Here is a 13260-nt window from a genome sequence, read left to right on the forward strand (position 1 = left end):
CAAAGCCGACTGAGAGTGGCTGGATGCTTGTTTTTTTGTGAGCAAAGGGCCACGATCTACATAAACACTCGGGAAACAAACTGAAAGAGCAAGCCCACCAAATTTCTCCTTGCCATCCCTTGTTCCTACGAGAGCTCCTCCGCCAGCAGAAGAGAGAATATATGCTCTAGAATAACATCCAAGCATATAGTTATGTACAAGAAAATCATGAGCTGGTATCATGAAATGTGGTAATCCCCAAGTCAAAATCGTGATATTTTGTTACTATCTAGGCAAACTTTTTTGTTTTAAATTTCAAATGAACGAATATACTTCAACTTGAGATGCCACACAGCCGGCCATAATTTACCAAATTCAAATGAATTAACATGCCAGCTGAGCAATTTACATGTAATTTGGAATGTGATTCCTTATTATACAAAAAATTACCATGGATTCAAATAAGTTACCATGCAATGCCAACCGAGCGGCTTACATGTAATTCCTCACGATAAAGAAAATTACCATGGATTCAAATGAATACCATGGGATGCCAACCAGGTATAGTTTAGAATGTGATTCCTCACTATAAATCAAATTACCATGGATTCAAATAAGTTACCATTTTAAATTTTCCCATTGTGTCATGAAACTGGGAGATTAAAAAACTTGCTATAACCTTCTTGGCAATGATGGAAAGGGATGTTTGCAGTTGGTCATCTTGATAGATCCATTCAAGCCTTTCTAAAGATGCCTTAACGCCATTGGGATTCCTCAAAACAAAAAGAGGAATGCTATGGCAATTGTAGCTGCACATGCTATGGATAGCCTGGAGTGTGTGGAGATCTGATCCAATGGATGCCATAACAATTTTTAGGGTTTGTCAGGCATAAATAAGGTTTTTGGTGCCATGGTGAAGATGAAAAAATAAAAAACAAAAGGTAAGGTAATAATATTTGTTAAGTATATAAAACCCTTTTAATCAAATTAAATTTCCTTCTGAGAAGTTCAGGCAAAAGAATTCACTTTTGCACACTTTAATCCACTAACAATACACACTTATAAAACAATCAAAATTTTACAAATTGTATATTAATTCACTTTCATAAATATTATGACAATAAAATAGCATCTCTTATATGTTATTAATGCCATGAGATAGTAATTTATCTGTGTGAGATAATTAGTTATAAATATTTTGAAAGTTTGCTTGACGAACTAAAGTTTGAAAAATTTTTTGCTCTAAGATTTATTGGTGAGGACAAAGAAGCTTTAAGTTTTAAAATGTTGCTACATCTCATTTTAGTTCAAATTATTAATATGTGTTCAAATAGTTTAATTGGTCACCATATGTAAAACTAATCACTATATGTTTTTACATATGTGATAGAGATTACATAAATTTGTTTGGATGCAATATTATAGTTTCAACAAAAAAAAAAAGTTGTTTGTATTTTAAAAATACTTTAAAAATTAAAACTCTTTCATCGTTACTAAAAAATCATAAAGTAAATAAATATTTAGACTTTAGTTCACTAAGTAAACTTTTGAAATGTTCTTAATTAATTTTTTCAGATAGATAGATCATCTCACTACACATATAAAGTATATTATTTTTTAATATTTATAAAAAGAATTGATATACAGTTTATAAAATTTTAACCATTTAGTAAGATCTTATAATTAGATCAAATTTCTTACTAGAAATTTAAGTAAAGAAAAGTCACTTTTTCATAAATATTATAACAGCAAAATAGCATCCTTTATATGTGTGGTGAGATAGTGTATGAGATAGTTAATTAAAAATATTTCGAAAATTTGCTTAACAAATTAAAGTTTTAAAATATGTTTTGCTCTAATATTTCTTGATGAGGACAAAAAAACTTAAAATATTAAAATGTTGCTAAAGCACAATCAACATCTCATTTTGTTCAAATTATAAACTTGTATTCAAATAGTTTAATTATTCACTATATGCTTTTGTATATGTGATAGAGATTAAGCCTTGAGGTTTCTAATATCCCTCAGTATAATAAGACATAAAGATGGGAGCTTTTAAATCTCAAGCCTTAAAACAAACTTGTTTATATACAACCTTATAATTTGAATGAAAATAAAATGTTGATTGTGTTTTATGAATATTTTAAAAATTAAAGTTTCTCCATTTTCAAAAAAAATCATGGAGTAAATAAATCTTTGAATTTTAGTTTACTAAAAAACCTTTTGAAATGTTACTAATTAATTATTTTAAATGACTAAATCATAATCTCACTGCACATATAAAGTATATTATTTTTGTTATCCTAATATTCACAAAAATAATTCATATATACTTTTTAAATTTTTAACCATTTGCTAAGTTCTTTTAATTAGATTGAATTTTTTTGGAAAATTTAAATAGAAAAAAATAATTTATTTTCATAAATATTATGATAAAAAATAACATCTTTTGTAATTTTCTTTATCATAAGGAATTACATGTAAGCTGCTCGACTGGCATTGCATGGTAACTTATTTAAATCCATGGTAGTTTGCTTTATAGTGAGGAATCACATTCTAAATTACATCTGGTTAGCATCCCATGGTAATTCATTTAAGAAAAATGAATTAGAAAAATTTTAAATTTTTTTATAAACTAATTTTTAAAGATATATTTACTCTAAATTATTTTTTTGAAAACGGAGAAGATTTTATTTTTAAAATATTCCTAAAACACAACTAACATTTTTATTTTCATTTAAACTAGAACTTTGAGATTACACAAATTTATTTTGGTATTTATCATATATGTAGAAGCATATAGTGAACAATTAAGTTATTTGAATGCAAACTTATAATTTAAAAAAAAAAAGAAATATTAATTGTGTTTTAACAACATTTTTAAAATTAAAGTTCTTTTGTCCTCACCAAAAAATCTTAGAGCAAAGAAGTATTTAAACTTTAATTTGTTAAATAAACTTTTAAAATATTTCTAATGAACTATCTTACACAGATAAATTACTATCTCACTAAACATAAAATGGATTCAAATGAATTACCATGGGATGCCAACCAAGTGAAATATAATTCCTCCCAATAAGGCAAACTATTATGGATTCAAATCAATTACCATGTGATGCCAACAAAGCTTTTAGTAGAATGTCCTCATGCTAAAGCAAATTACCATAGGTATAAATTTCAAAACCAAGAATATTCCTTTCTTGGAGCGGGAGTTTAGAGAGAGAGAGAGAGAGAGAGAGAGCGAGCGAGCGACAACGACAACGACAATGCCGACGAAGAAAGACATGGAGGAGGGGCGGAACATCAGGAGGGGAAGCGCTTCACCGCAAAGGCACCAGCACGAGAGATCTTTAGTGTCAAAGCACGGAGGATGGAAAAGGAAGCTTGAAAGCGAGGCGTTCCACCAGGTTTGTCAAGATTTCTTGATCGATTCTCCGATACATTGTGATTTTCAGTCCTCGCCCCTGGCCTGCCGCAGCCAGCCGCTCCAGCTGCTGATTGAGCGATTCACAATGGATGGATCGATGCGTCTTTGTTTTAAATTTAGGGTTTTGGCGATGGCATCGCTTAACGGCGTCCATGGCGTCTTTGTTTTAAATTTAGGGTTTTGGCGATGGCATCGCTTCACGGCGTGAAGCTCTCGGGATTGCGCGCTTGAAAACGATCGGCCTCGAGTGCCGGAATAGCTGCTCAGCGACACTGTGTTTTTTTTTCTAACTCGAAGCTTTGGTTTCTTCCTTTTTCTTCTGGTGCCTTGGGCTTATTCCACGATGGCTCCACCTCCACAAGTCTCTCAGTCTCCCGGCATTAAGTGTTTCTAACGCAGTGCCAGTGTATGTCCAGCATAAGCAGGGCTGTGCGCTCCTACTGCTAAACCATTTTCGCGCACTGAACAACATTTCACTGCTGACTTACGATCGGGTATGAAAGTCTTGTTAACATTTAAGGCTCCTTTTTCTTATAAACAGGATCTTTCAGAGTGGTGGAAATTCCAAAAGTGGGAAGCTTGCCTAGACCTGGACAAATGGAGCCGTTTGTCTGTGTAAGTGTCAAGCTCGATTTTTATGTTATTGTCTTTCTGCTGACATATTTTACGACCATACGAGGGTTATGCATTCGCAAACAATGTGCCTGTTCCCGAAGTTGAGGTACGTAAGATCTCAGTTTACTCAACTGATAAATGTAAACCAGACGGTCCATCCACTGAAGACTAGGAGGTATACTTGAGATTTTATGGCGAATGTTTTTGAAACATCTCCTTGTTCTTTTCTGTGCAGGCTTCTCTCAAAGGCACACGGAAGTACTCGGGCCTTTTAAAAGGAGTCTGCTGCGAATGGCAAAGCTGCTGAAGGACAGACAATGCTGGCGTGCTTTTCAGTAGCCGCGCAACATCCCACCGGCTTAACGACAGCTTTGTTTCTTACAAGGATGAGGAGAGTGGTTCCCCCTGCATTGGCAGCGAGCGAAAGAAACTTACATGGTGAATGTGCAGGTTATCTGGGAGGATGTCTTTTTCAAGCCGTCACCCGTCTCCTTCGATCTAATAGGCGTCGCAAAGTTGGACCTTTAGATTGTTGCGTCAACTTGCTTGCGGGATAGAGCGTCTTCTTTCTGTACCATCTCTTGGATCAAGGCAGGGCGCGCTGCTGGTTCACAACTCTCTACTAAGCATTGAGGGAGAACCGTGCTGGCCTTCCACCGTCCATAGTGACAGGCGATACTTTTGACGATGCTAAAGGGGTCATGACATCTGAAAGGGTATAAATTCCCCTTGTATGATTGTGTAAGGTTAGGGTTTGATGGTAAAAGCTTTTGGAAGGTTGGTTGGAGACTTTGGGCTTGAAAGGAAAATCAATATTTTTTGGGACTCTGGTTTACTTTGTGATGCTATTTCTCAAAAGTTGGTGGATGAATTCAATATTTCTGTGGACAGTAATTCACAGGTTAAGGACTTTAAGTTTATGGTGGAGGATTGTGAGTTGAAAAGGACTCTGACTGTATTACCTGTGATTCTCTGTCACGATATAATTTTGGGTTCGCCTTGGATGCATCAACACTGCTTAGAATTAGACACTAGTGGTTCCATAAGCACTTTAACTTTTGAGATTGATGATACTATATATTGCCTCGGTAATTATAATTTATCGATGTCCAGAAAGTATAAGAAAATAAACTAGCATATATGTACTACTTTTCATCAGGTATATTATAGCGGGATAATTAATGGCCATAAAATCAGGATTGAATTAGATAATGGTTGTGAAATGTGTGCTATATCATTTGAACTTATCAAGAAACTTGGGCTTGAAGTAGTTCCTGATGAAAAGTATTTTGCAAAAAGGCTAGTTGCAAATGATCAGACAAAAGATGGTTATGGAGTTGAGAATTTATGTTATCACTTGGCAAACTTTTCAGAAAGTAGAAATTTTCTTGCTATAAAAGATCCTAGAGAGACCCTATTTCTTGGGATGGACTGGCTTCATAAGCACTCAGCAATAATTGACTACAGGAATCACGTTGTTACTTTTAAATCTAATGAATTAGATTGCTGGTATAGATTTCAATACCCATCTGGTACATATGAAATAAGTAAACATAAATTTACTGAAGAGATGAGTAGTTTATGTTGGTGCTCATTTTAATAAATACTTATTTGCTAATTTATGAGCTTGAAAAAATCTTTATAAATTTGATCTTGGATAAGTTTTGGATTGATTTTGTTTCTCGCATTCTTTACAAAGAGAGCAGAGGCTGGTGTGGTAAGCCAGAAACAACATTCTCACCCATGCCATTCACTCTTCTAGAAGAGCTAAATTGATTGATTCAAAAATAATCTTATGCCAAAGCTATAAATATATTTGATTTTTCAACAATAACATGATAATGGTATTTTTACACTTTTATAGTTCCTTTTACATCAATTGAGACATATGAACTTGTTTTCCCTATAAATCTTTACAATTGTGTTTTCGATCTTAATGCTGGCATATATCATCATTACTAGTAAAAAGAAATAAAAGCTCACTATTTGCCAAAAGCTCATACTCAAACTATTGATTACATTAGCCAAAAGAAATTATTAGATTTCTAAACAATAGAACATTAGAAAACATAAATGTACACAGTTTTTAGATATCCAAAGTCACTTCTTTATTAAAATTTTAATGCCCTTGCTTTGAGCTGCTTAAAAAAGCTTTCATTGCAACTCCAGTACCAAACCATAATACACTGGTCTGAAGCTTCATTTGCAGAGAAAATTCTTAAAGTTATTTGTAGCATCTTTGTAAGTTAAACTTTAAACTCTGAATTTGAGATTTTGGCTCGAAACCATAAAACGAAATCAGTATGTAGGCTAGAATTCTTTGTTCTTCATCTTAATTATACTTAAAGTGCCAAACATTTAAATTAGAATATATAGCTTATAATAATATTCTCAAGAATATTTTAGAATGGTGCTAATCTGATCTTAGCAGCCATGTCTATAGGCAAAGCTTCAATTTTTTTCCTTTATTAGCTAGTGCTATGAGAGATACCATGAAAATAAAGAACCCCTCAGGTAAGTCAAAGCTTTTGATAGGTCTGCGTAGTCACACTTTAAATAAGGCAGTGGTGTTCAAATCATCCAATGATCACCACCACATAGGCCCAAAGCTGCTGCACTGCTTGCATATACTTTTGAAAGGCAGCTTTCATCTCCTTATCTCACCAATCAAAGCACCACTAACTTAAGTTTTTACTGGAGAAGGAAATATCCATCCACTCTCAAGCTTAAAAAACTTTCCATAGAAAGGAGCTCTTTTGTTATGGGTACATTGCTAGCTTGTCTAGAATGACATGAAATTTACTTGGTGTTTTAAGAAAAGTACATTATAAACATGAAAAACAGAATTAAATTAGATGGTTAAATACACTAGAACATTCTAATATATTCTAGGCATATCTACAAGAATAAATTTAATTTAGTCATATAGTATTTTTACAAATAAATCAAAGTTGTAACAAGCTTACAACAAAAAAAACATTCTTGCCTATGCCATTCACTCCTCTGGAAGAGATAAGTTGATTGATTCAAAAACAGTCTTATGCCAAAGTTATATATATCTAATTTTCTTAATGAGATTGCTATATGAATGATACTTTGGAAAACTAATTTGATTAACATGATAATTACATTTTTACACTCTTATGCTCAGTTGAGACATATGATACTTTATAAAGCTCTGAAGTCCAATGTCACCAACTTTGGCAACTATATCAGAACTTAAAATATATTTGTTTTTTTATAATATTTCTATTAATTATCAATCTTGAGAGAATTTTAAATCTATACAAACTCTTTTACCCTCTAAAGCAATTTACACTTGTGTTTTCCATCTAAAGGTTGTCTGAAACCATAACAGAGGCACAAACCATCATTACTAGTAAAACGAAATAAATTTCATCATATAAGTGCTCTTGCAATGTTCTTTTTCTCATACACTAATTAATATAATATCAGACTATTTATTACAATACCCAGGAAAAGCTACTAGGTTTTGAAGCAATAGAATAAAAGTCACCTCTGTATTGAATTCTTAATACCCTTGCTTTGAGCTGTTTAATAAAGCTTTCACTGCAACTTCAATACCAAGCTATCATACATTGGTCTGAAACTTCATTTGTCAAGAAACTTTTTAAAATTATTTATGGCATTAATTACATCTTTGTAAGTGAAAGTTCTGTGTTTGGAGATTTTAGCTCTAACCATAAAATAAAATTAGTATATAGCTTACAAAACAATATGAACTTAAATTCTTTATTCTTCATTCAAAAAAACATGTGAAATCTAGAAATATATAAATTATAGTTTTAATTACCAAATCACTCCTATACCACAAATGATACTATAGCTTGTTAAAGAAATGACAAACATGATAAAGAGGTTTATATATAATTTATAAAAGAATAAAAATAATACTAGAAGATAAATATCTTTAAAAAAGCTTTAGAATTTAATGAATGTATTTAATTTTTAAACTATTCCTAAAACACAAGTAACATTTTATTTTCATTCAAATTATGGGATTGCATTTAAACAAATTTATATTAATCTATATCACATATGCAAAAGTGTAAAGTGACAAATTAAATTATTTGGACATAAACTTGTAGTTTGAAGAAAAATAATAAATTTATTGTGTTTTAACAACATTTTAAAAATCAAAACTTCTTTGTCCTCACCAAGAAATTTTAGAACAAAGAAATCTTTAAACTTTAGTTTATTAAGCAAACTTTTGAAATATTTTTAATTAACTTTTCAACACAAATAAATTAGTGTTTCATCACACATATAATAAATTCTATTTTGTTATCCCAATATTTATAAAAGGAAATTGATATTTTATTTACTTAAAATTTAAAAAAATTTAATTAATTAAAAAATCTCACCAACTATAAAGTGTAAGTAATCTAGATTTGTTGTTTGTATGGAAGGAAGATTGACACACTTATATGTGTGTATGCGTGAAGCCTACCAAAGTATTATTTTGTGATAAAAGATGGAGGTATGCTTCTGCTTAACAATGTGATGAAGCTAATTTTCTTTCTTTTGCAGACAGTGAAATTGAAATATAGAAAATTAATTAAAAGCGTATCAAAAATCTTTACTTTATGATTTTTAGTAAAGGGAGAAATTTTAATACACAAATTACAGTGTGTGTATTGTAATCTTTATTATATTTGTAATCATCACTTGCCTCACTATGTGGTTAGCTAAAATTGTAAAGTGGGAATAAGTTTAAAACATAAATATTTATTTTTTTATTTTTTTGTTATTTCGTCATAAATGTTTTTTATGTGTGGCAAGCAAAGTAAACTTAACAATAGCATTTGACAAAAAAAAGGGAGAGAAGAGGAAAATGTCAAAGTATGAGTGTCTTGGGATCACTGAATCTCAGTAATATATCAAAACAAATAAAAAACAAAAGTTTAAATTAGACAAAATAACTCTATTATTTATTTTGCATTTTCAATATATCTTTTACACTAAAAATACAAACATAATAAACAAATTACTTTACTTTTTGTTCTTTATTTTTTCATTTCCACCAACATTTTATTCACCCTATAGAAAGTAAAAGAAGTAATTTAATTTATTTGCCTTTAGAGAAAGCTTTTTAACTAATGTTTAAATTGCCCGTTGATGCATTACGACACGTGTCGCGCCAATTTCCACATCTACCATGTCCGTGCGTCACACCCTCTACTTCCACGGTACACGCCTCCCAATGGCTATACCGCCGGCCTCGAGTACTGCGACGCCGAGGTCGCCCATGGCGGCATTTACCTCGGGCCCAGCGCCCAAGCTCGCAGCTACGTGCGACACATCCGCAGCGCCATTGTATCCATAGCTGGGCACTCGCTCGATCGAGAAAGAGCTAAATCTCTCGCAGCTAATCGCCCGGGCCTAGGGCTCCGGGCGTACAACTCCGCCGAGACGTGGTTGATAACGAGCTGGGAGTCGCCATAGACGCGGAGGATGGTGGGAGGCGGTGTGGAGGCCGGCGACGAGCGCCCGGTTCGATGATGGCGCTCTTCTGCCGCACCGGTGGCACTCGCGTGTTTTGATTCGACTCTTGCTAGGAATGTAGCTGTCGGCAGCGCCTTGGATCGCGGAGCTCGGAATCGCCAGTTCTTGGTGGTGCCGGGGCGGATTCCATCGGATTTGCCAGGAAATCTGTGAGCAGGGTCTATGTCTTGGACGTCCATCCGCTCTGCTACTGCGGGAGCAAGCCGGATTCCAGCGAGTTTTTGTGGTGGATGAGAGCGTTTCTTCGCAGGATTGTGCTTGACGATCCAGTGATTGCTGTAAGTCTCGTTTTGTTGTTGCTGGATTGGATGAAATGCGATTGTGCAGCGCAGGTTTTCGATGGCGAATTTGGGAATGACTATAGGAGAAAACTTCTTCCTTCTTACAAGGCTGGAAGGAGGAAATTCAAGCCTCTAGATCCGAGCTTCAAATGGACAAGAGGCATAGTCCTTTCGGTAGACATACATGTTGAGGCTTTGCTTCTCGCTTTTCTGTGTAGTCCTTTTGGCAGAGATGAGTTTCTCTCGTTTCCAATGCTTTCTTCGACAGTGTAACATACCTGTAAGTCTTCGATCTTTCATTCTTCCTTTTTCCATGGCTAAAACTCGAAGTTCCTTGCTGACAGGTTGTGAAAGCTGATAATGCTGAAGCGGACGACGTCGTTGCGACACTAGCTCGGCAAGTTAACGACAGGAGTTTGAAAGCAGTCATTGCATCCCGGGATAAAGATTTCAAGCAGCTCGTTTCGGAAAACGTTGAGCTGCTGATTCCATTTGCGGATCTACGAAGGTGGTCATTTTACACTGTCAAGGATGACGTTGAACAACACAAATGCGAGCCTGGGATTGAATTGGGACATCGTAAGTATCCAGTTTCGTAAGTTTGGCTGATTATTCCTTCTTGTTTTTTTTTTCTTTCCAAGGATGCTTGCTAGGCGACGCTGCTGATGGTGTTCCCGGTGTGCCTGGTTTTGGACGGAAAACATCTCTGAAGCTTATGAGGAAGCACGGTTCGCTAGAAAATCTATTAAGTGCAGCGGCAATTCGGACTGTTGGGAAGCCATACATACAAGATGCTCTCAAGGAGCATTCCGTGTTGCTTGAGAAAAACTTGAAAGTTTTGTCCTTGCGCAGGTAACTGGCTATTCTTTTCTAGCATCCAGGTGATTTTCTTATTTCTTTTTCTTGCAGAGATATTAACGTAGAGCTACCAGTTGAGTGGTGCTTGTCGAGGGATAAGTCAAGCGATCTTGCTGCATTCGAATGGCTGGAGAAGGAACTTGAAACGTTGCAGGTTTTTTAGCAGCAGTGAACTGGTCAGGCTCGAGGTATGAAAAATATGAGCTCGCTTTATCATTTCCTACTAATAATCTGTCCTTGATGGAAACAAAGGTTGGTCCACTTTCGCAGAAACCTCGGTGTCTTTCAAATGAGGATGCTCTTGCAGTATCCAGGAGAATGCAATGAAACTAGCCATTGGCATTGTTGTTGGTGCTCTCAAGGTATGTAGAAGCACGAGAGATCTACAACTAGGCAGGAGAATTCACAGGGATGTTTCCGAGACAGGTGACTTCTCAAACATTATCATCGCCAACATCCAGCTCGATCTGTATGCAAAATGCAGAAGCATGGCGCATTTGACAGCATGCCGCATCGCGATGTGGTCTCCTGGAATTCGATCATACAGGGCTATGCACAGGTAAATGGCTCTACAGTTGTTTGCTGGGATGGAAGACGAAGGGTACAAACCGGATCTACAGTTGTTTGCTGGGATGGAAGACGAAGGGTACAAACCGGATCGAGTATCAGTTCTTGGTGCTCTCAAGGCTTGTTCAGCTCTTGATTCCCACGAGCAAAGCTGCAGTTAGACTCCAGTGCCAGAACGGTTCTCGACGTCACTGCCGCTTTCATCGTCCAAGAACTCTTCTTCCTTTTGCTTAATGTAGCGGTCGTCCCAGAGGTTGCAGGTGCACATTTGTATCTTATGCCACAGAAGAAAACGCAGAAAAAATCAAGAGCTTGATAGAGAGGATTCCGGGCAGGCTTTTGGTATGCTTAGGGAGATTCACGGGAAAGCAGCAAAGCTTGGCTTAGGTTCGGATCTCTTCGTCGCGAACGATCTTTACGCAAAATGTGGGAGCTTGACAGAGGCTCGTCCAGTTTTCGAAGGAATGAGCCATCGTAATGTGGTGACACGGAACTGCATGATTCTCGGGTATGCCAGCAGCGGCGAGTGGTGAAGCTCTCGATATCTATGATCGAATGCGTCGTGGAGCGGCTCCACCGGATGCTTTAACTTTCATCGCTGCGCTGAAAGCTTGTTGCCGTCTCGCGAACGAGGAACTTGGGACAGTTGTTCATGGTGAAGAAGTGATACGAAGCTTAAGAAGTGCATAGGTGGCAAGAAAATCCACTTCTCCAGTGTCGTCGCAGCTTTGGGACGACTGTGAGGCGCCATTGCCAAGGATTGGCAAGAGCATAGCTCGCAAAAACCATAGGCTATAATTTTTTAGTTCATAGAGTGTCAATTGCCAATAAAACAGTTGGTTTAGTGCATGATGGGATAAGTAATTGAATGAATAAAGCAATGGGAAGAAGGACTATCCGTACACTTTAGCGCCTCGTGCAATAGCATCCTGGATCCTTGCATTGATTGCGCCCTGGGTCTCCTTCCAACACCACCGGGCTTTACGCCAATCTGGTTTGACCTCCAATCTGTAGATTCAAGCACCTCACCATCCTTCGACACCTAGAACAAGAAGAAACACGAGTTCATGTTTTCAATCCTCTTGTGCCCAACTGAAAAGCATAAGTTCAAGTGTGCTCTTGGTGTAAACGAACGGATCAATGACATTACCTTCTGCACATTGGAAAACATATACTGGTTCCTCTCAGCATCCTCGGCATCATCAAGTATTACTGCAGTGCAATGCACGCCCTCTTCATCTGCGGGGTAAAATCTCCCCCCAGTCATGGTAAATCCATCGCCAAAATCCTTGGGACTCATGATCAGCGGGAAATAATCCCTCTCTGTGACCGGATCATGGACCATACTCTCCCCAAATGTGAAATCCACCACGTATTCCTGGCCCATCCGCACAGCCTTGCTCGCTTTACGATAAAATGTTAAGAACCCTAAAACCTCAAAATCAAAGTTTTAGGATCAAGCTTGTGGAACGCGATGGTTTATGCATATGCCCATTTCTGGTACTAAGAACAAACTTTTGCTCGTTCTTACCTTCGCTTTGCACAGATTGATGGCCAGCCGGTGGCGAACAGGTTTCTCGTAGAACTTACATTTTGGGTTTGCAAAGCCGACCGAGAGTGGCTGGACGCTTGGTTTTTTTTTTAGCAAAGGGCCACGGTCCGGCGGAGAAGCTCTCGTAGGAATAAGGGATGGCAAGGAGAAATTTGGTGGGCTTGCTCTTTCAGTTTGTTTCCCGAGTGTTTATGTAGAATATATGCTCTAGAATAGCATCTAAACATATAGTTATGTACGAGAAAATCATGAGCTGGTATTTCATGCTGACTTTTTCACATTAAATGTGGTAATCCCCAAGTCATAAGAGCATTGCATCGACTCTGGAGAGACACCGAAAACACTGGCACTGATACACGAGAAAAAAAAAAAAAAAACAAAACAGCATAAGTAAACAGCTAAAACAAACGCCAGGAACGAACCTTGCACTGGGAACTCTTTGGGGGATCTCGATC

The 13260-nt window shown here is 36.4% G+C and overlaps 1 protein-coding gene and 2 long non-coding RNA genes across 5 annotated transcripts; 2 read left to right on the forward strand and 1 right to left on the reverse strand.

The window, feature by feature from the left end:
* The first annotated feature begins 4158 nt into the window (after positions 1–4158).
* On the forward strand, positions 4159–4643 carry LOC9648866. The gene is made up of 2 exons (XR_002993111.1): positions 4159–4196; positions 4257–4643. It is a non-coding gene; the product is annotated as an uncharacterized LOC9648866 (long non-coding RNA).
* Positions 4644–9737: 5094 nt separating this feature from the next.
* On the forward strand, positions 9738–12102 carry LOC9648632 (5'-3' exonuclease). Of its 3 annotated transcripts, XR_002993109.1 has the most exons (7): positions 9738–9825; positions 9880–10108; positions 10173–10407; positions 10470–10680; positions 10738–10874; positions 10939–11112; positions 11171–12102. XR_002993109.1 is itself a non-coding variant. In XM_024681375.1 (6 exons), the coding sequence occupies exons 2-5, from the start codon at positions 10013–10015 to the stop codon at positions 10847–10849; spliced, it is 654 nt and encodes a 217-aa protein (XP_024537143.1). In that variant the 5' UTR covers positions 9738–9825; positions 9880–10012; the 3' UTR covers positions 10850–10874; positions 10939–12102. The 3 variants fall into 3 exon arrangements, 2 of the variants coding, with proteins under 2 accessions (XP_024537143.1, XP_024537144.1); XM_024681375.1 differs by having other exon boundaries at positions 10939–12102; XM_024681376.1 differs by having other exon boundaries at positions 9763–9825; positions 9875–10108; positions 10939–12102.
* Positions 12044–12630, reverse strand: LOC9648633. Its single transcript, XR_002993110.1, has 2 exons — positions 12404–12630; positions 12044–12345 (listed from the first exon to the last, which is right to left on the reverse strand). It is a non-coding gene; the product is annotated as an uncharacterized LOC9648633 (long non-coding RNA).
* Between the last annotated feature and the right edge of the window lie 630 nt (positions 12631–13260).

The sequence above is a fragment of the Selaginella moellendorffii genome, unplaced genomic scaffold (assembly GCF_000143415.4).
Source record: "Selaginella moellendorffii unplaced genomic scaffold, v1.0 SELMOscaffold_30, whole genome shotgun sequence".
Lineage (NCBI taxonomy): Eukaryota > Viridiplantae > Streptophyta > Lycopodiopsida > Selaginellales > Selaginellaceae > Selaginella > Selaginella moellendorffii.